A 23,419-nucleotide genomic window follows, 5' to 3' on the forward strand; every position below is an offset into this window, starting at 1 on the left:
TTTGGGGGGAAAAGTCAACACTTTTGAGAATATAACTTATGGGATGTTTGGTTTATCAAAAATCAAGATGATGATGTTTGCCAAAGTCTTCATTGTAATCAATCATCCAAGTCCTATAGAATTCATCCATGATTCTTGTTTGCCTATTTACATTGACATTCCAAAACCGTATAATTTCACATAAATTTGCAAGTTTATGCGGCGAAAACCATAAACAAGTTTTTGTGAGCCTTCATTTTCTTAAAAATTAAGGCAACATGGGCATTTTCTACAACCACCAAGTTTTTAAAACACCAAGTATTTGATAACAATACTTCAAATATCCAAGTTTTATGTCTGCATCCCTCTCATTCCTATTGCCTTAAATGGATGGTCTTTTAAGCACTCCAAAAAGTGAAATTTCTCTATCTGGACTGTAAGCTATCCATGCTTTACTGTCCACTATAGTTTCTCACACGTGTACATCACTATTCCCACTCCACTCTTTCTTAATACCCTCCAAATCTCCATATCGCACTTTGGCAAAATGCTATTTGTGGCCTACCACATCTCCCTTGTCTCCTCTCGCAACAAATTTGAAATTTAACAAGCCATCCACTTCACCACTTTAGGCATGCAAAGAATATAATGCTTTCATAGATTCTTTGTTCAGAACTTTAACCAGTACAATCTTTCTAAGATACCCACTCCACTATAGAGGCACCCATGAAGGAATCCTCCTATCAATAAAATCATGAAACTTTAACGCTTGCAAGTAAAAGAAGATAACCAACAAATGTAGTACTACTTCATTTAGAGACAACATACTTGAAGGCTATCCTTTTTACACTTTGAGAGTTTGGTGTCATATCCATCTCATTCACAAGTTCTGCAATATTTGTGCTAAGCATTCTTCCAAAAGAGCGTTACATAGGAACACACACGAATCACTAGAGGTCTTTTGATACAATGCATATATTAGTTTTAAAATTCAGGGCATGAATCGGGAATTGAGCTTTTAGAGACTAAATATATATAGTTTAGAAACTTGATGATAGAAAGAGAAGATGAGATCATGCCTTGTCAAAAGTTGACTTATATTCTTAGATATGATGTGATCTACAAAAGTTTTTATTACAATGTGAAAAACACCACTTGTGAAGTGTTTGTGCCCCAACATCTTTATTTATTCTAGGAATACTTGAAAAGAAATGTTTATCTATCAACCCCACTCAATCTTAATGCATGTTCTCAATTTGCTATGTGATAGTGTATCTTCAAAATCAAAACACACAATCATTATTAGATGATATAGCTTGTAAAAGACATAATAAAAGGATAGCATAGTTATGTCTAAATCAATGCCTAAAGCCAAGGTTGTAGGTATCTTGAATTTCTAGTAGATTTAATCATGTGTGTTCTCTAGTACTTGTGTTCCAGTCGAGCATATGAATTGAGAGTTTGTATGTGAACATTGATTCACAAGCTCAAATATTAGGTTGTTCAATGTATGGACTTACTTTTCAATGAATGTTCCCAAGTGAGAGATCCTACGAATTGAGAGTTTTATGTGAAAATTGATTCTAAACTCACATAACTCTCAATCCATATATATATTCTCTCTTGTTCTCATATACATTGAGATCTTCCATCCTAAGTTCAAAGCTCAAATATTGATTAGTCGTTCAATGTATATTGAGATTTTTATGTGAACATTGATTCAAAGCTCAAACATAGTACTAGTTTGTTCAATGTATATGAACGTTCCAACAAAAGATAAGAGATTGATTGTTGTAAACCGAATTTTGGGAAGAATCGAGGCAAAAGGGGAAATTCCTTGAGTGTGTTCTCGGTCACAAAAACGTAGAGGAGAACGCTGGAGTCGAATGAGGGAAAGGAGACCGTGAAGACCACGAGTGTCAACGGATGATGGCTATGATGGCTACCGATCGGGGCAACAATAATTCTATATAATTAAAAGTGAAAAGCGAATAACAAAGCCAGCGACGCCAGGGCTTCACGTTCATCATCTGCTTGCGGCACGCGGTCGCCTTTCCCGCAGCTCGTGCTGGCTCTCAAGGGGACAGCTGGCGGCGAGACAGGGCCCACTCGTGTGCGCGCGTGCGAGATGTGTCTCCCGTGGTCGCACCAGTCAGCATTTCTTCTTGTCAACCTCAAGGTGGACGCCGGACGGCTTCTATAAATATCCGATTTGGCAGCGGCCCAGGCGCCACGTATACCCGGTGCCGCTATATTTGGCGGTAATTGCAGTGTAGAGTATTTTAAACATTGGTGGGCTGTGTCTCGGGGCTGGCAAAAATGGGAGGACAAAAAATGGGTCTCGAGTCTCGCAGCGTGGGGTGGAGGAGCAGCCCGGCCGCTCCCCGTGTAAAGGATGATGACTTGTGCAGATCGGGAGCCCGCAGGAATGATAATGTACTCAGCGATTCGCGAATCCAGAGCGCCGTGCGGGCAATCACGGGGGGTCGTCTTTCCACGGCCAGCCAAACATGCCGGCCAGCCAATGGCCGGACTCCATGCGGGAACCGGCCTCGGTAACCCCACCCCACCCCACCCCACCCGTTTCCGGCGCCGCTGCCGCTGCCGGGTGCCTCGCAATCCGGCCGGCGTTACCGGTCGAACCGGCTGCTTCTATCTTGGCCTAGACTCCCATTATTGCGACCCTGGGCGACATGCACAATTGAGTTTCCGCGCTGGATAGCCATGATTTCGCGCCATGGAAGCCCCCTTTCAGGCGTTGAGTATGGGGCATGCGCGCGCTTGCGCTTGACATGATGCGTTGCGCACACGCCGCCATTATGCATGGCGCAGTTCCCCGCGTTAATGGGATCCTGCCAAGGGGGAATAGTCTTCCATGCCGCTGAAGCCTGCACGCTGCAGGTTTTATGCAGAGTCCAGACTCCACAGTGCACACAAATCCCGATTTGATGCCTGCCCCCAATGCCCCCCATGCCTCAACAGCTGGTCTGAAGAGGCCAAATCGCGATTGACTACCAGGCCCGGACTCACCATCAGCAACGATTGGGGAAGGTACCATAGATTTCACATCACGCCGTACGAGGATGGGCTGGCCCCGCAGGGGGCAACCGGCCACGCCGGTCGCCGGTTGCGCTCTGAAGATCGTTTTCTGCCCGCCAAATATTTGCAATCAGAGAGTGACATGAGCGGGGCGTGTGCCCGGCTGGCGGCCACGTCGACCGGCGGCGCCCAGACTAGCACGTCGGCGCCACGTAAGCGAGCGGCATAGGAGGGAAGTAAGCACCCAACACGTGGCTGGTGGGCAGAGGGGGGGGACATGCGCGCGCGTGCGTGGATGGAACTTATGAAAAAGTAAAACCGCTAAAAGGGGGGGGATAAAAAAACCAGGAACGGTTTTAGGGTGAAAGTCTGAATTTGGTCGGGCTGGTTTGGGTTGGCACACACGTCGTCGCCATCCAATTCGTATTCCCACACGAGTGGATACGCCTTACGCCTTCTCTCTTCTTGTTATTATATATATTCTCGTCTTCCATCCAAGTTCATGGTGGCAGCCCAATCCTTCCTCCTTGCGAGCACTCCATATTCTCCTCCTCCCTCTCCTCCCCTCCTCCTCTCCTCTTCGACTTAATCTTGTCGCTCGGCCTCGGGCTGCGTAATTCATTCCACTGTCTAGCGCTGCGCGCCCTCTTCCCTTCTCTCATGCTGCCGGCACTGTGCGTTCTCGCTCTCTTTCTCTCTCTCAATCGCATTCCTTTTCTATCCATCTCCCCATCAGCGCGCATCTCTGAAAGCTCGTTCCTAGCTGTGGATTTCATTCCGCTGACAGACTGAGAGACGTGTTGTGCGGGGAGGGCTGTGCGACGAGGGGTTGAGACGGGGAATGAGCGAGACAGAGGAAGAGGCAGAGAAAGACAGGCAGAGAGAGAGAGAGAGAGAGAGAGAGAGAGAGAGAGAGAGATCAAGGCAGGGACGAACGGCTGAATGAGCTTTGGGCTATGGCGTCTTGTAAAAGAGGGAGAGGGAGGGCGAATGGGTGAATGAGTGTTGCAACGGCTATGGCACTTAAGGCGGGAGAGGGAGGGCAAATGAGTGCAAGAGAATTGGGCTATGGCGGCTTTTCATCTTCCTGTCTGCTCTACGCTCATCCCAGATGCTTGTTGTGCAAATTGCTAGCGTATTTCCATTGGAACGAAGGATTTCTTGCACAAGAATTCTCCTCCACTCCCTGCTTGTTGAAGATTTCTTGTTGTTGCGCAGGAGCCCAGCTGGTTGCTACCATGGATCGCAGCAACAGAGCAGAAAACACCAGTCTCAAATCACTCCATCCCTACGAGACACCTCTCGGTTACAAAGTTGAAGATGTGCGACCTCACGGAGGAATTGAGATGTTCCATTGCGTAGCCTACTGCAATGTAAGTGGACTGCATCCTCAATTTCAATCCATGCGCTTCGATCTGTGAGTTCCAAGTCTGATCAAGACGGCGGAATCACAGATTTTTGCTCACTGTGTCGATGGTGCGTAGATTGTTGCGGTTGCAACGCTGGAGTTCCATGGTTGACTCAAGAACTCTGTGGTATTTGTGTAGTGTGTCCGACAGCCATCCTAATGCGCAGCGGTGATTCGAGCACCATGAAGATAAGCTAGCGTGACTTTCTTCCTCATTTGATCGATTGTGAGCTTCATCACCTCTCCGGAAAGAAGAAAGCTTCATCATCCTCTCTGGTAAAGAAAGAGAGGACGAATCATGAGTGCAGACATGCAGAACTCGCAAGGATTCGAGGGATGCGAGAAGAGGCTGGAGGTGGAATTCTTCCCCTCCCATGCTGCTGCAAACTCCTGTGGCCTCCGAAGATTGAACCGCTCCCAAATTGACAACCTCCTCAGACCTGCAGAGTGCACCATCGTCTCCGAGCTCCACAACAATCTGTTCGACTCCTACGTCCTCTCCGAGTCCAGCCTCTTCGTCTACCCTTGCTGCATCATCCTCAAGACTTGTGGCCGAACGCAGCTCCTCAAATCCATCCCCTTCCTGCTCCATTACGCCTCCAATCTTGGCTTGGAAGTCGCCCGTTGCAAATATACCCACGGGACCTTCATCTTCCCTCTGGAGCAGCCTTATCCCTACACCTCTTTCAACGAAGAGGTGCGCTATCTCGACACGTTTTTCGGCAGGCTTGGGCCTGCGCGCAAAGCGTACGTGATGGGGGATGCGTCGCGCAATCAGAAATGGCATATCTATTCGGCTGCTGTGGAGGGTTTCGGCAGGATGTCGACCGCAGCAGCAGCAGCGACCTATACCTTGGAAATGTGCATGACGCAGCTAGACAGGACGATTGCCTCCCAGTTCTTCAACGAGTCGGGCTCCAGATCCGGCAAAGAGATGACTGTACAGTCCGGCATTGCTGCTCTTCTTCCTAATGCGCAAATTTGCGATTTTGCATTTGCTCCTTGCGGTTATTCCATGAATGGGATGGAAGGCGGTGCCCTCTCCACCATACATATCACTCCGGAAGAGAGCCATAGCTACGCAAGCTTCGAGGCGATGGGGTACAGTCCTCAAAGACTCGATCTGCAGGCACTGGTAGATCGTGTTTTATCGTGTTTTCAGCCTGCAAAGCTCGTCATGTCGATTCACGTGTCCGGTTCTCATCAAGATGGGAAGGCTACAGGTTCTTGGGGGTCAACGGTGTTGCCTTTGGGGTACTCTTGCGATTGCTCCAGCCGGCAGGAGCTTCCCGGCGACAGCGTCGTGACATTCCACACTTTCAGGAAGAGCTCTGCTGCCTGCAGTTCAATGGTAATCCCTCTGCCATTGTTCCCCTCCACCTCTCACAAGCTTGGATGCAACAAGATGGATGTTTGCATGCTACCCCGTTTGGCGGAGGCAGCTTGTGGAGCCATTGCAGAGGAAGCAGTGGCTACAATTCAGCCCTCTGTGATCGGAGCATCGATTGAAGAGCTCGACATGTTCATCAGGGAGAAGATTTCGTCCATTCTTGAGCTTGGTGATGACCACTTCTGCGTGATGGATTTGGGGCAAGTAATCAGACTCTGGGATGCTTGGTCGTCTGCGTTGCCTCGGGTGAAACCATTCTACGACCTGCATTGGAACACCGATAGGTGCTTGGTTTCTGTTTTGGCAGCTCTTGGTGCGGGTTTCTGCGTGTTTGGCAATGCGCAATTCGCTGCAGTCCATGGCTTCAACCTCCCGTCCAACAGGTTGATTTACAGAGGCCTCTGCGAGCTCCCATACCGCATCACTCATACCGGTTCTTTGCTCGCCTCTGTGAATTCCGAAATGGAGCTCCTCCTTCTGCAGCGGCTGTATCCCAACGCCGAATTGCTTCTTCGATATCGACCCGATGCAGGCTGTGCTGTCATTGAGCACCTATTCGTCATTTCCAAAACCCTGAGTCTTCGCGTTGTAGGCGTGGCTCTTGATCTTGCATGGGATCGCATTTGTTGTGACGATGGGATCAGGGCTGCACGCAAAGCCTTCGAAGCTGCATGCTCGCTGGGGCTTCCTCCGCTAAGATTGCTCGACGTGGGCGATGTGTTCGAGCGCAATTTGGATGGAAGGTGGCTGGAAACCGCAAGCTCGATGAATCTGGCGGTGGAGAAGTACTTTCCATCGGCCATGGGGGTGGAGGTGATTGCGAAAGTAGGGCGAGTGATTGTGGAGGAAGCCTTGACGCTGGCAGGTGCTGTGAAGGGTGGGGGGGAGAAGGGGAGCGAGGTGTGGGTGAACGAAGCTGTGAAGGAGGTGTTGGGGAGGCGGGGAGCTGGGGAGCAGACGGTGAGGGTGATAAGCAGGGGGGGGGGAAGCTATGGCGAGGTGAATTCATTGATGATCAAGGCGAGCTCGAGGAATGGAGCGATGGCGGAGCAAAGCGGATTGCGAGAGGGAGATTGGATCGCCATAGCCGGAGCAGCAATGCGAACGCGAGCAGTGGATGAGGAGCTTGATTTCAATGGCGAAGGGGAAGCGATTCCATCGTTCTATGTGTATTCGACAGCAGGAGGAGGAGGAGGAGGCAGGAGCTATGGCGACAGCGATTCTGAAGCGAGCAGCTATGGCGGAAGCGATTTCTCAGTGGCTAGCAGTGTTGTGACGAGCGAAGACGAGCAAGAAGACATGGATTGAGCGCTGAATCAGAGCTTGATCTCTCCGCCATAGCCATTGTCGAAGCTCGTACGTCTTCCGCGATAGCCGCAGCTCAAGCTCCTCGACCGCCATAGCCATAAGCTTCTAGTCCGCCATAGCCACAACCCGTTGTAAAGCTTGAATCCTCTTCCATTGCCAGAAGTTAACCACCATAGCCAGCCTCCCCGTTGCGAATATCCGTGTAAAGCTTCCGTCCGCCATAGCCACGCCCTTCATGCTTTACTGTTTCACCTCTGCATTGCCCCCATCAATCAATCATACAGGCTTTCCTGTGTATGTATATTCACCCCCATCATCTCAGAGATCCTGTAAAATGTCAATGCGGAGTTCAACTCGGTCGCCCTGTCTGCCTGCAAGTCGTCAATCTGCATGCTTTGATCTCCGCCATAGCCACCTTCCTCGTAATAAGTTTATCTACTCTTCTCTTATGAATCTTTTGTTCTGCCACCTTCAACCATTGCCATGTTTTCTCAAGATTCCAGGAAGCAACGATGGCGAGCCAGTCGCGGTTTTTTGCAGTCTCGGCGGAGTTGATTCTTGTTTTGTCGCCTCATCTGAGCAAACGCAAACACAGTACACTCTCTCCTTGCAATCCTTCATCTCTCCCCCCTCGCCAACTTTCTGTGTCTCTCCCCTTTTTCCTCCAGCTCCATACTGCTCAACCTCCCCCCTCAGAGGCTTCGTGTATCACCCTCCAAGCATCAGCAGCAGATGCAGAGTTTTGTGCATCCTCCAAGCTTCCTGTATCTCACCGTAGAAGCATGATGAGCAGCCGATCCAGAGTTTGGTGCAGCTCGAGTTTTGTTTTTGTTGTGCGCCATCGCCCCTTCGCGTTCAATGTACATTGTCCTATACATATCGCCCTTTTGTATAGACTTGACTTATACGTTGCAGTTCAAATATGAACTTCTACTTTCTTTACATTAGACTCCCTTTTATTTTTTTGCCTTTCCCCAAAAATTAACAATTATAGAAATTACTCCTCGGGAATTAAAGGACCTACTCTGTATTTTATTATGAATTCATTTCTTTTATAATGAATTCTTTTGTCCTTCCGATCTTCTTTTAATATAGGCCGAGCCAAAGCAAACAAGGGACGCATGTAGTTTATCCCCACATTGCTCCTATTTGGGACACATGCACTTTCGTTGCACACTACTTGCATATTCAATCATGGCTTTCTTATCTCTACACTATCTTGATCAAGTTGATGAATTGAAACTTTATTATTCATTTTAATGGATATTAGAAATTTAAATAGATTTGGGAGTACATCTTATGTTATTGTTTGTAATAGTGTTCCAAGGATAACATATTGAAAGGAAGCATTTCTTCATAGAGTTATTCCCATGTAAATAGAAAATATGTATTACCCTTGTAAATAGCACATTTTTGTTCATTGCATCAAACTACAATTGCTAGCTTGTTTTGTGAGGTCAACATGCTTCTCAATGATTTTGCTTGCATGGAACCAGTTTGTGTTAGGCACTCGGCACTCGCTTTGACATGACGAAGCTCTGAAAATGTATAACCAACTTATGCATGACTTTTGTACTAGAGGGATCTGTCTCTTGAAGACGCCCATTCGTTGACTTAGAAAAGTTGTTCTTTAAGCTTTATTACGCTAAGGCTAGTTATCAATTAGCAAAATTTTGAGTCTTAAGTAGGTGGCATAGCGTTGTGAAAGGGGGGAAATCCTCAATCTTTTATCAATAAAATAATAAAATCTATGGGAGCCTTTTTATCTGTTTTTAGACAAACTGTAAAATTGTAATTCTCAATTATCCCACTTTCATTCATTTAGCAAAATGTTTTTGAATATATATTAGAGGATTAATACGTATGAGATAGAGGGGCATCCATTATTCTCATGACATACCAATCTAAATATACTTTCCAAACTATGTTCCCCTCATTTTGCACATAGATACCCAAGTTTAGTCTAATTATTGATGTCCAAGAGCTACTAGACCACTGACACCCTGGGGATTTTAAAAGAAAGGAGATTAACCACTTTTGAGGAAAGCATATATACATCACTGAAAAAGCAAAAAAGACAAATCTTTCCAAAACTTAGCTGCTCATGTTTTCCCCATGTCCCTACTAGACCACTCACACCCTGGAGATTTCAAAAGAAAGGAGATTAACCACTTTTGAGGAAAGCATATATACATCACTGAAAAAGCAAAAAAGACAAATCTTTCCAAAACTTAGCTGCTCATGTTTTCCCCATGTTTTATTCTACATTCTTTATCATAAGAGCAATATCTAATAAAAGCACAACAAAATAAAACTGTTAGAGAAGATAAAGAAAACATTGTGATGAAACCATTTCTTTATCTTTTGTTGAATGTACTTAGATATTAGATTGTCATGTCTTGCTACCACAATTAAAAAGCAAAATCCAAATATGGATGCTTTGGGAGGAAGAAACAAAAAAGAGAGCTCAACTAATGGGCCCAAAATCTTGGAAAGATATGTTTTTCCCATGCCTTTATCTAAGCATTCATCGGATAACATGTCTAATAATAACTTAATTATCCATAAATAACTAATAAAATATTTAATTCTATGAGAATTTGTATGTATATTTGCAAAGAGGGGCCCGAACATCCGAACACCACTCTCTCTCCCATCTAATATTTTAACAAACATGGCATTGCTAAAATCTTAGATTGGATGATTTCACATTAAAATTCTTACACTAACAATTGTATCCCTCTCCTCCTATGTACTTGTGCAACTTTATTCATGTGACACATCATTTCATTGAGCCAAATCCAAAGCAAAAAAAGAAAGATACAAAGCTATAACTAGTTATACTTTTGGTTTGGTTTAGATGCATCAAAATTAAACAAGGACTTTCGAGTTCATTATAATAATATATAGTTTATAGTCAAGCCACATACAAAATATGTAATCATCATCATGTTATGCCAAATACAATGAAGGTGAGTTGTGCCTAAATTACTATTGAGAACATTATCCATTTTTAAATGAGATATCCTATATAAGTTTACATGAGAACATACAAAAAGTTGTTCGAAAGTAGTATTGAATGCTTGCCTTTTGCCTTTCACCTCTATTTTTAGAAAATAGGATATTCACTTTTCAATATAATAGATAACACACCAAGTGTACTTCTTATATGAGAACATATAAAAATATGAACACGTCAACTTCAGAAGTACTATTGAGTGCTTATCTTCTGTCTTTCACCACTAGATTTTTAGTCAATATGATATCCACTTGTCAATACCTAGATAAGATACAAGTGTACTTCTTGTATGATGATATTAAAAAAAATCAACGCATTAACTTTGAAATCGCTAGCACATTCTTATTGTTTACCTTTCACTACTTGCTTTTTAGAATATCCCCTTGTCAATCCAATCAACTAATTGAGCTTCTTGTCTCCTTCTTGTATGATTCCATTGTAAGAAAGGACACACGACTTAAGGCTATAGGCTGATGACTGTAAGGAGGACTTAATTTCTAGATTCTAAAACAGGTCCAAGCCTATTTTCTTACATAAAAGAATGCACAAATTTTAAGGGATTACATATATTCTATTAACAATTATTCTGATTTTAAGCTAGCAAACAAAATGTCTACTTTTGATGTTATAATAAGCACATTGGCATATTTCTTTATGCATTTGATGTTTTCCAAGAAGATCAAATATGTTCATAGACTTCTCTACTCATGTTCACATGAAGATTTCAAGAAAGAAATCATGAAGTATTACGTTATTGAGTTATAAGTTGTATCTTCAACCCATAGCATGAGACAACATGATAGACAAGATTTATTAAGCATGCTCTATACAAAATTGCTTAACAAAATCTATGATTTAAGTTCCTAAGAGTGAATAATTAATGAGCATCTTGTTCAAAATGTTTTTATAACATTACTTTACTATGTGAAAATGATAGCATTAATTACATTACAGACCAACTCCTAATGTGACTTTGAAAAGAAATAAAGAAATGAATATCCATTAATATATGCTTTCATAAGGACGCCGCTTTTCCCTTTACCTTTCAACGAAGAAATAAACCTTGTTTTAAGATGTTGACCCTAAGGAAAAAAGAAATATAAGACTTGTTTTCACATTTCAACAAAGAAATAAGCCTTGTTTTTAGATGTTGACCCTAAGGGAAAAAAAGGGCTGAGGAGGACAACTCAAAGATATGTAAGCATGCCTCATGAGTATAAGCCTAATGTCACCTCTCACAAAAAGTTTACATACGAATTGCTATGTGTATTTATCATAAGAAATTTTTGAAAAAATCCAATGACCATGAGCAACCTATTAGTCTAGACCCTAGTAGTTCACACACAAGTCAGGTCCATATGTTATTAATGAAGGCCATAGTTCTAGAAAGCACACCTAATGATGAGTCATGTTCAATACTTCAAGATTTGTTGAATGGAGGGTGTAGTGTGGAAGCAGCAAAAGGCGCCATCAACAAATGTTGGATGGAGCAATGTTTTTTTTTGCTCTCATTAACATGTTGAACATGATTTTTGAGTTCTTTTTAATGTCTTTTCTCTCATTAATGTATATGAATATTATTGAAGAGTTAGTTTTTGTACTTAAAGGGCCACAAAGGTGTATATGTACACAACCCCTTTAAAAGAATTGGTCATCCGACGATGTTCTTAGGATCATAATTACTTACATTGTTTATGTGCTTTTCTTATACTTAAAGGGTGTATTTTTACTCAAAGAAGGTGTATATGTACACGACCTCTCCAAGAGAACAAGTCATTTGTTCGTGTAAAAACATAATTACTCTATGGAATTGGATGCTAAGAATCATACAAAGTAAAGTGTTCATGGCAAGTATTTAGTTATAGCAAATATAATTTTTAGTTTAAAAGATAGATTAATCATAGCATCATTCATTATTAGCAAGCATAATTTTTGTTTTCAAAAAATAACTTAAGCATAGCATTATTCATTATTAGCAAGTACATTTTTTGTTTTGAAAGATAGAATTAATCATAGCAAATATTTGTTTAATCATAAGGAGTATGGTATTTGGTTGATTACAATAACTATTTTAGTGCACTTCGCAAGCATTTGGTTATTTTACTACATTTTTGTTTTGAAAGTTAGCTTAAAAGACCGCATTGGTAGAATATCCATCATTTTTGGACTTTTCACTACCTTATGTGGTAATACTTGTAGTGTGTGTACTTATGTTTATGGAGATTCATTTGGGGCTTTATCTCTCACCTTCTAGTTTCTAGGAAGTTCCAAATAGAATGATATTTGCTGAAACATTTAAATCAAAGATTTTTTTGCTTGGTTTTGTCATAATCCTCTATTTTTAAAAGTGAATATCTTTGTGTTTATTTCTTGGATTGTGCTTGAGAATCCCTCTTTTTAAATTTCCCCTTGTTTTTAAATCGAGAAATTTATTGAATTTGGGAACAAACTACTTTATTCCATAGTTCCACTTGTGGGGGTTAAAGGCCACTGTGCCTTAACCTCGGCTATGTGCAATACTCAAACACACACACACACACACACACACACACACACACACACACATACACACACACACACATGTATGGATGACATAGAAGATTAGGGTGCTTTGCACCCAATAAAACTTGTGTGGTTCTCTTCTGGATCTCCCTCTCTCTCACCCTCTTCTATTCTACTTTCGTTGAGAGCACTCTCAACTGGTATCAGAGCCCGGGTGGTCTATCTGATGCTTGTGGGTTGTCTAAATGAGCCGTGTGTGCGCCTGGAGCCTAGAGTCTACTACTACAGCTCTGTGGGAGGGTAGAGCAAGCCTATGGGTACTTGTTTGAGCTGTCCAAGTGGTATTGGAACCTTGTAGAAGCCTGCAAGTGATTTTTGGTAGTCTCGGAGTTTTTTTTGCAAGCCCATGTGTAGTTTTGGTGCAAAAAAGACGTTTTCTAAGACAGAGTGACGAATTTTTTGTCTGGGTGAGCCGAGACTTGTATAAATACCCCATAATGGAATGAAGCCCACACTCTTTGGGGCATTGTGTTCAATTCTGCTTTGGTATTCCAAGAAATTTTCTCCAAGTGTCCATGCTTCCTTGCACTCCATGTCCAAATGCATGTCCTAACCTCCCAACTCCTCCACCCCTCTCCTCCAACCTTGCAACCCCTCCTCTCCCTCTCCTCATCCCAATTCCTCCTCTTCTCAACTCTTGTGAGCACTGTCTCTATGGGAAGCAAACTAAATCAACCCATAAAAGAAGGGAAAAGAAAGAATTTAAAAGGCTTGATTTGGGGCATTCAGACGTATATGGTCCCATGCCTAAACGGTCATTAGGCAGGTGTGAATACTATGCGACATTCATTGAAAATGCAACTAGGAAAGTGTAGGCTTATTCTATCGAAAGAGCGATGTGTTTCAGGTATTTCAAAAATGGTTGGATTTGGTTGAAAATCAGTTAGGTAGAACACTTAAATGCCTACTGACTGATAATAGTGGAGAGTATATCTCTCATGACTTTCAACATTTCTATACACATGGGATCAAGAGGGAGCTCACGTCTCCTCATACTCAAGAGTAGAATCCAGCTGTAGAAAAGATGAACCGCACTATTACATAGATTCAGACTATGCAGGGCATGTGGATAGTAGGAGATCCACTTCTCGTTATGTGTTCACCTTTGTAGGTGGTGCAGTGTATTGGATGTCTCACGCATAGAAGTGCGTTGCTTTGTCTACCATAGAGGCCAAGTATGTTGTAGCCATAGAGGGTTGCAAGGAGGCTATATGGCTTGATTGGCTAGTGGGAGACTTGGGGATTCATACAGGTGTACCAACATTACATAGTGATCCCATGAGTGCTATTCAACTAGCATGGAATCTGGTCTTTCATGCAAAGACTAAACACATTGAGGTCAGGTACCATTTCATCAGGGAGGTACTAGAGAACAAGCGCATAGAGCTTATCAAGGTTCATACAGATGGTAACCCTACAGATATGCTGGCAAAGATTCTACCTAACCTGCAGTTTGAGTATTGTCATGTATTGATGGGCATTGGATAGAATGATCACTAGCTGTTCTCCCTCAAAGGCACATTGGCCTTTAAGTGGGAGGTTGTGGGGGTGCCTTTAGCCCCGGTTATGTACAATACTCAAACACACACACACACACACATATATATATATGGATGACATAGAAGATTAGGGTGTTCTACACCCACCATTTTTGTTGGCTCTCCTCTCTCACACTCTTCCATTCAGCTTCCCGTTGAGAGCACTCTCACCACCACGAGATCTCCCCATTGTATTGTTGTATATTTAGGCATCCTTGATAGCTTCTTTAAATTGTTTGGGACAATTTCTTCTCACCTCACCCTTATACTTGTCTTTTAACCCCTCACAAAATTTCTAACTCTTTTGAGCTCATCAAGACCCTTTAATTTAAGGGATGCCTCTCTATAATTGGCTATATATATGATTAGAGTATTGTTACCCATATTACAATTATCTCAAGCTTCCCATGCCATTTTAAGCTCATTTTCAAGAGAAAATTCTTTTGGAAATGCTTGTTCAAACTCAGCTGAATACTCTAGAATTTTATGACTGCTCTATGTCTTGGCCTATGTACCTGATTTCCTTCATTACTGCTCTTTCTTCTTCTATTAGTGGCACTCTATGTAGGCCGGTGGTTGCATCTTCCTTCCTCTAAAGGTCATTCTGGCTATGTGATTGTACTAGCATAAAGGACCTGCCAGCATCTGCCTTAGCTTAGACTATGTCACGCTTCTTCTTTTCTCCTTGCCAAGGACTTCCCCCGATCCTTGCATGCACTATGCCAACCCAATTGTATTTGCATCCATTTTTTGCTTATAGAATAAGTGAATAATTTGATTCCGACATGTAATCGTATTTAGTAAGAAACATTATACTTTCTAGAAACCATAAGAAATGTTTCTGTCTTACAGTGCTCCTACAGGTGGTTGATCATGTGATGAAGCTTGGTTCTTTGTGGCATTCTGAACTCTTCTACCATCTTTTGTGAGGTACATTTCATTTCTAACCACACGGGTGCATTTGAATACCATGGTAAATTGAACACTTGAGAAGAACTTGCTCCATTACCTGAACACTTGGTGCTGCAAATCCCCCAAACTCTTGCAAGCGAGGAAACTGCTCGTTAGCCTGCATATTTATCTCCCACTTCCACCAGTGATAGTTGTGGTATCCCTCCAATTCCATCTTCTTTAACCATACCAGGATCTTGGATACATTGTCATCCAAATAAAACTTGAAATCCACAAATAGAGACAATTAAGCCACAAAGTATTGGCTTACTCTTTTGCATGCTTTAGGTCAGACTCCACTACTTGCTCTTCTAGCTCCTCTAGCTTCTGGGCCTTAAAGTGCAATGTCTAGGATGGTCCAAAGGAAACCTTTCTCTTCCCCATGCTTTTTTATAGGGTTTGCAAATTAGAAACAACCTATGTTTCAGAGGTGGTGCTTGCAATATCTAATGTTGGCAATGGTCGGTTTGTGCATAGAAGGCCTCACATGTTGAGATTTGAATCAATGAAGTCGATCCTAAATGTGCTCCAACTGATTTGAAGGACCAAGATGATGGTGAATTGATGCAAGGAATTAATCATGTGATACTTAAACCATCTCTTTGATGTGATCCACATGTGCAAACTGTCACTCCACTGGTTCATGTACTCCTATAAATGGCTTCATGTGGAATTTGTTGATTAGTATTGGGGACTTGTTGCCACGTAGATCCGTGATCTGAAAAGTCCCCTGTTTTAGGTCCCCCACAATCCAGAACGTGATACCTCAATTAAAGTTTGCTTATGAATCTTCCCAGTCTGGAATTATATACCAATACCAGATCTCCCACTCTAAAGAGCTTAAACTTAATATCTTGATTCACCCATGCTTTACACCATTCTTGAATGACTTGAAATGTATACTGGCTTTGAATCTAGCCCTCTTGCAGTCGAAGTAGCTGCTCTTGTCAGAACTGCACAGATTCTTGTGGGCTCATCTTTTACGTTGAAATCCACAAACTCGATGCTATGAACTCCATTGGGACAACAACCTCCAAACCTTATACCAATTGGTTTAGTGTCATGCCTGTGGTTACTTTAAAGGCTGTTCTATATGCCCACAGCCCTGAGTTAAGCTTTACATCCCAGTCCTTTTGACTCTCTAATACAATCATCTTCAAGGTCTTGTTGCCACTCTCTGCCTCCTCAGTTTCCTTGTGGATGATATGTCTGACAAAATATGAAGAGGGGAGAGGAGAAGAGTGGAGATGAGGAGAAAGTGAAGAGCTAGAGAGCACACCACAAATGACTAACTATACACTAGATTTAGTTGAAAATGTAGAATATATACAAACCCATTTAGGTTAGCATTAGGGCATCTAACCCTTTTCTTTATAGCACCCTATATCTGTTAGTGCTATGCACATGTAATCACATGATGTTGAGCGTAGTCTCTCAACACCTTCCCTCAAGATCAACATCATGAAGTTGGCCTTCCCTCAAGATGATGATTCTGGGGAATCGAAGAAGGACTAAGCATTACATTCCATCACACCCCTTTAATAGGAATTTCCTTCCTCTGAGTCAAACCAAGAGCTTGTCGGTGTTTCTCGAAAAGCTCTTTACCGAGTGGTTTGGTAAAGATGTCTGCAACATTCTCTTTGCTATCACAATGCTACAGTGTGATGTGACCAAGTAACACTCTTTCTCTAATGAAGTGCTTTCTGACATCAATGTGCTTTGTCTTGGAGTGATATACTGGATTCTTGTCCAATGCTTGAGCCGATTAATTATCACAGTATATTGTTGTTGTCTTTGATTCATCAAAGTAATCTGTTTTGCCAATAGTCTTTTGAGCCATATAGCCTCACATGCACTTGTAATGAGAGATCTATATTCTGCTTCAGTTGAAGACAAAGAAACAGTTGGCTATTTGTTTGACAACCATGATATAGCACCTTGACCAAGTAAAAATGCAGATCCCTGTGTCGATCTCCTGGTCTCATGATCTCCGGCATAGTCACTGTTATAGTATCCATGAAACCTTGGATGACTTCCTCTATATTCTATTCTAAACTGTCTTATACGGTGTACCTATGATGTATCTCAAGACTCTTTTGCCTACATTCCCATGAGACTGCTTTGGATTTGTCAAAAACTGTGCTAGTGAGCTTACTGCATAACATATATCTGGTCGTGTGATAGTCAGTTTTATAAGAGATCCAATGAGCTACCTATAGTACTTGTAATTGATTATAGGCTTTTTTGAATCTTTTGTAAGTTTCAAACTCTATTCCGTGGGAGTGGTTGCGATCTTGCAATCTGCCATATGAAACTTCTTCAAGAGATTGTCAACATATTTGAGCTAACTCATAAAGGTTCTGTCTGAATCTCTCCATAACTCAATTCCAAGACAATAGTGCATAAGTCTGAGATCTTTCATGTCGAACTCTACAGATAGTGATTGCAATTCAAAAGAGGATTTTAGTTATCAAGTCGACCAACCAGATCAAGATCCTTGGTACATCGACAGTGGTGTATCATCTCATATGATAAAGCATCAGGAATGGTTCATAGAGATGAAACCATTAGAAGGTCAGAAGAATGTCATTTACATGGCAAGTAATACATTGAATCCAGTTCAAGGGAAAGGCATTGTCCCTATGAACAATTTCACTGGTACGAAAGGATTGGTGAAAGATGTACTCCATGCTCTGAAGCTCAGCAAAAACCTTTTGTCAATAGGTCAAATGACATAACACAACTACTAAGTCATCTTCGACGGAGATGAATGCACAATCAGAGACAAATCCAGACGATTTTAGCTAGTAGGAAAAGCAGTCAAGGAAGGACGCTTGTTCAGAATGCTAGCCACAGTACCAAATTCGCATGCCATGTCAGCTCAACTACAACTGATGCCACTATCCACAAAATGGCACAAGAGATATGGACATGTCAATTTCAAGAGCTTGATTGAGCTCAGAAATCAGAATATGGCAATTGGAATTCCAAAACTTTAGTTTCTTGGAAAATTTTGCGAAGCAAACAAAAGCGAAGTACCTCTCGAGCAAGAGGTATTCTTGATTTGATTCATACAGATGTATGGCATTATGCCTAGACCCGCAGCATCAATGGTTCACTTTACTACTTGACTTTCATCGACAGCTACAACAGATATTGTTGGGTCTACTTTCTGAAAGAGAAATCTGAAGTGTTTTCCAGATTTCAAGAATTCAAAGCCATGGTAGAAAACCAGACAGGCAGAAAGATCAAAGTCATGAGATTAGACAAAGGAGGTGAATACATGTCTTCAGCATTCATGAACTTTTGCAGAAGTCATGGCATTCGAAGACAATTCACTTGTGTAGATACTCCTCAGCATAATGTAAGAGCTGAAAGGAAGAATGGTACTTTAGCAGACAATGATAGAGCAATGCTTAGTGAGAAGCATCTTCTGAATCAGTATTGGGTAGAAGCAATAGCCACATTAAACTACTTGCTTAATTGACTTTCGACCAAACCGATTTAGGGCATGACACCTTATGAAGCATTCACTGGACATAAGCCATGCCATGGGCATCTTCGCATATTTGGTTGCATAGTATATGCCCACATACATGAGACCATTGCATAAAATTGGATGCAAAGTCACACAAATGCATCATAGTTGGCTACAGTGAAGAAAGCAAAGCATACAAGCTGTATGATCCCATCAACCAAAAGGTCATTATCTCCAGTGATGTAATCTTTGATGAGGAATCTGAATGGAAAACCTCAAAAACATAGGAGATAAACGCATCGATTACACAATCATCTACAAAAAAGGTTGATGAGGAAGAGCAATAATTGCCAAAAGCACCTCGAGAAGAACCCAGCAACTCATATGGTCTACTAGGGAAAGCAGACCTCCATCCAAATTGACATCTGCTTAGAAAGGCAAAGCAATTCAGGTTGAAACCACCAACTATGCTCTTATGACTACCATCATGGCTATAGAAGAGCTAGTGTACTTCAAAGATGCAGTAGACAAGCTAGAATGGCAAACTTCTATGAATGAAGAAATGGATGCTTTGTACAAGAATAATACTTGGGAATTATGTGACCTTCCATAAAGAAAGAAGGCCATAGCAAACAAATGGGTATACAAAGTGAAGTACAATCCAGATGGAAGCATTAAAAGATACAAAACCAGACTAGTTGCAAAAGGATTTGAGCGCAATATGGATAGGATTATGATGAGGCTTATGCTCTAGTAGCAAATATGGATTCGATACGGTTCTTGATATCAGTAGCAGCACTCAGCATATGGAATGTGTATCAGCTCAATGTCAAGAATGCATTTCTCAATGGTTACCTAGACGAGGAAGTCTACATGTAACAACCAGTAGGTTATGTTAAACTAGGAAAGGAGAATCAGGTTTTCCATCTCAAGAAAAGTCCCTACGACTTAAAGCAAGCATCCAAAAGTTGTACAATAGAATCAACAAGTATTTTGCTGATCTGAGATACATGAAATCCAATGCAGATCATAATATCTACTATAAAGTTCAAGGAGAAGACATTACTATTGCACTTTTGTACGTAGATGATCTGATTGTGACAAGAAGCAAGGATAGCTTCATCAAAAAGCTAAAACAAGATACACAGTATCAATCTTTTGCATATACTCGCTTGCAAGGAACATGTTCTCAGGTTCATTTGCATAATGACTATGACTAGAATGTCCACCATGATGATTTCCTCTTCTGCGGGAATTTCCTCGATTGTTGCTGGGCCTTGGTCGCACTACTTGTGGCAATCTCTTTCATAGTGTCCAAACTTATGACCGTAGTTGCACTGAGTGTTTGAAACATTGGTGGATGCATTTCCTCATCCTTGGAATCTTCCTCAATTGGAATGATTTCCTCTTTGCTGATTTTGATGTTTGCTAATGCTGATTCTGACTTTGATATTGATTTTTTTGCTGATGATGACCACTTCACTAGAATGATCTACCTCTACCTCTGCCTTTGCCTCTACTTCTATCTAAAGCTGTGAATGCTTGATCATTGGAATGACCTTTGCGTGGATGAATGGCTTGCGTCCTGAGTTCTTCACCAAGTAAAACTAACTGAAGTTCTTCCAGTGTCAGAATTTGCCGTTGTGAATGGCAATACTCTGGACTAGATTCTTGTATCCCTCTCGTCCATTCAGAATGATTTGAACCATTTCTACAGGATTCATGGTCTCTCCTATTGTGCTGCGAGTTGATTGTTGTAATCCTTGATTCTAAGTACATAAGTATGACCAGTTTCACTGTTGTTGCAAAAAATCTGGTTTATCTGGTTTCTTAGTGTGAGAATCCTGGAAGTATTCTTAGACTCATAGAGAGCTGCGAACACATCTCATGCTTCTTTCAATGTCTTGACGATGTTGAGCTGTCCTAACATGACATCTTGCACATTTTGCTTGATCAGATGATATGCATACTTGTCTTTCTTGTCCCATTCTACCTGTGCTAGGGCAATGACAGAATCTGCTACTACTGCAAAAACTGTTGGTGTAGCTAGAGGTCCTGTTGTAGATCCTGCTATTGGTGTTGTGACAACAAGTGGAGTAGAGCTACTATTAGCTGGATTGTCCAATGGTCTGGTTTATCTGGTTTCTCAGTGTGAGAATCCTGGAAGTATTCTTGGACTCATAGAGAGCTGCGAACACATCTCATGCTTCTTTCGATGTCTTGATGATGTTGAGCTGTCCTAACATGACATCTTGCACATTCTGCTTGATCAGATGATATGCATACTTGTCTTTCTTGTCCCATTCTATCTGTGCTAGGGCAATGATAGAATCTGCTACTATTGCAAAAACTGTTGGTGTAGCTGGAGGTCCCACTGTAGATCCTGCTATTGGTGTTGTGACAACAAGTGGAGTAGAGCTACTATTGGCTGGATTGTCCAATGGTCTAGGTGTAGATCCATCGACATACTCCCATTTGTCCTGAAGTACAAGAATGGTCTCCATTTGATATTTCCATGTGCCATAATTGGAGTTGTCTAGCTTAGTAGATGCCTCCAGATTGAGGTTGCTAGTCGTAGACATGGACCAAGAAATGTACTCAATGTGTCTGTGAAATCACTATCTGAATCAACTGCAAAATACTGACTGTATCAATTGTAAATTGAATTGTCGGTGAAGATAGAACTACAATATATATTCTAATCTGTTACAAGGCTTGTGGCAAATGATGCTAGGAATAGCCAAGAGGCTTTACATAGCTTGAATAAAGTGCAAAATGCTCAAAAATAGCCAAATAGGCTTTACAATGATGGCATGTGTGTGTGAAATCAAATCATGTGCAATCTACCCCCACTAAACAATCAGTCAATGTCTCTGAACACTCTGAAGTCTGCTCACTAAACTGTGGAATGTCAGGTTCAGGTAATGTGATGATGTGAAATCGCATGTGAGCGAATGGATTGACTTCGAGTAGGAACTATTACGGAATTTTTTGGCATGGCTTCGATTGGGTGCTTTAGAGTTCTCTTCGCTATGGATGATCTAATCTACTCTGAACTAGATCTAAAAAAACCATCGAGTGATGCAAAAATAACAAATAATTTATTTTCTTTGTTCGTTTTAGTTGCTAGGTCAAATGCATCGATGTAGAGGCTGATGTGCATGAAGGAAGTGGATTTTTTTGATGAGGCTCAAAAGTGAGTGAAACTTGCGTTGAAATATGCATGTGATATGATGAGCATAGAACATAAAAAATTGAGCAATTTTCTTGTTTGGAATGCCCTCAAATTCTTCCTGAATCAAGAGATACGACTTGATCTATGTGGAAGGGCAAAAAAAGGGAGCAAATGTGCTTAATGATGATGTGGCACTCAGGGGGGTCACATGCAGTGACTATGTTGAGCAAGGACTGTGCTTGTGGAGCATTGTGCTGATGTGGCAGGTGGATTCACATGCAGTGTGTACGATTTGCCTGTAGAGGACAGTGCCACAAGGTGATGTAGTAATTGACTGGTCAACCCTAATGGCATGGCAAATGATGTGGGTGTGCTGACATGGATGATGATGTGGCATTGCTGATGTCAGCCTAGTGACATGGTAGAATGATGATAAGCTAGCTGATCTAGTAGGCAAGAGATGATGTGGCCTCGTGCCCGAGGTGGTTACATGGCACTTAGACCTGGTTTTGCTAATGTGGGAGGATAGGGTGGCACGTGTCAATGATGGCCACGTGTCACTAGAGTGGCCAAGTGATAAGGCTATGGAATCTACTAAATTTTGTCAAAATCTAGTTAGATTATGTCGACTTATTATTTTCGTCGATCAATGGCAATGGAGGCAGTAGGGTCGCTGGAGTCGGTTAAGTTGATAATGGCAGAATTGGAGCCGTGTTGATGGTAGAAGGATTTGGCTCTCCATCCAACAACAACGACCTAGCACTCAGCCTAGCTCACGATTGGCGCTTCACCCAAGCTCATATCAAATGATTCCTTCAAGCCCTCCAACGCCTAGCCGACTAGTGCCCATGATCCACAATAGCCTGCAAGCACCTCTACAATGAAACAGTAGTTAAAGATCGATGAGCATTGGAGTTTCGGATCGATGGGTGATGGTGGGTGAGAACTGCTATTGTAGAGGCAGCCATTGATGGAGGAGGCTGTTGCCGCAGTGGCTAGTAGCAAGAGGGCCTAAAAGAGAGATAGGAGGACTCAACCTGCTTAAGGTGCTCGTTTGGTAACAGCAAATCCAAGGGCTTGTGGATTATAGATGTTGGTGAGGCACTTGAGGCAGCTGTCCCGTGGCTCATTTGCAAGAGGTGGTCCATTCATGCACTATTGCAGCCCGTGGCTTGTTTGCATGGCTTGTGATGCAGTTGGTTGTTCACTGATGGCTGGATGGCTGAAGCTCTATTGTCAATAGTTTAGGGTGTTCATTAGGAGTCAGTTGGGAGCTGTGATCGTTTGATGCATAGGAGCCGTTTACATTTCATGGTTGGAGGTTGCGGGCATGGCTGAGCCTCTGTTGCTTAGCCTATGAACATTGATAGCTGGCCGCTGATGTGTAAGAGCGGAGTTTACTAAAGCGTGGATTGCTTGCTTTGGCTATTGGCACCGTTGAAGAAGGAGTCATCCTTCTTTATTGATTCTCATTGCTTTGTTGAGCTGCTTTCTAGAGAGCCTAGCTATAGCTCTAGATATTTGTTATAGTTGTGGATGACTTTGTTGAGGATTCCTTGCAACCAAGAGCTT

The 23,419-nt window shown here is 42.2% G+C and overlaps 1 protein-coding gene across 1 annotated transcript; it reads left to right on the top strand.

Annotated features, from left to right (window-relative positions):
- The first annotated feature begins 3,536 nt into the window (after window positions 1–3,536).
- Window positions 3,537–8,066, top strand: LOC147889516 (uncharacterized). Its single transcript, XM_087391266.1, has 3 exons — window positions 3,537–3,692; window positions 4,237–4,391; window positions 4,566–8,066. The coding sequence occupies exon 3, from the start codon at window positions 4,725–4,727 to the stop codon at window positions 7,122–7,124; it is 2,400 nt and encodes a 799-aa protein (XP_087247392.1). The 5' UTR covers window positions 3,537–3,692; window positions 4,237–4,391; window positions 4,566–4,724; the 3' UTR covers window positions 7,125–8,066.
- The last annotated feature ends 15,353 nt before the right edge of the window (window positions 8,067–23,419 follow it).

Source organism: Dipteris shenzhenensis, chromosome 20, assembly GCF_047967505.1.
Source record: "Dipteris shenzhenensis isolate YYH24624 ecotype China chromosome 20, Dip_SZ_1.0, whole genome shotgun sequence".
NCBI classification, from domain to species: domain Eukaryota; kingdom Viridiplantae; phylum Streptophyta; class Polypodiopsida; order Gleicheniales; family Dipteridaceae; genus Dipteris; species Dipteris shenzhenensis.

Excerpts from the sequence above, each read along its gene's own strand:
- LOC147889516 (XM_087391266.1), top strand. The coding sequence starts at position 4,725 with ATGAGTGCAGACATGCAGAACTCGCAAGGATTCGAGGGATGCGAGAAG.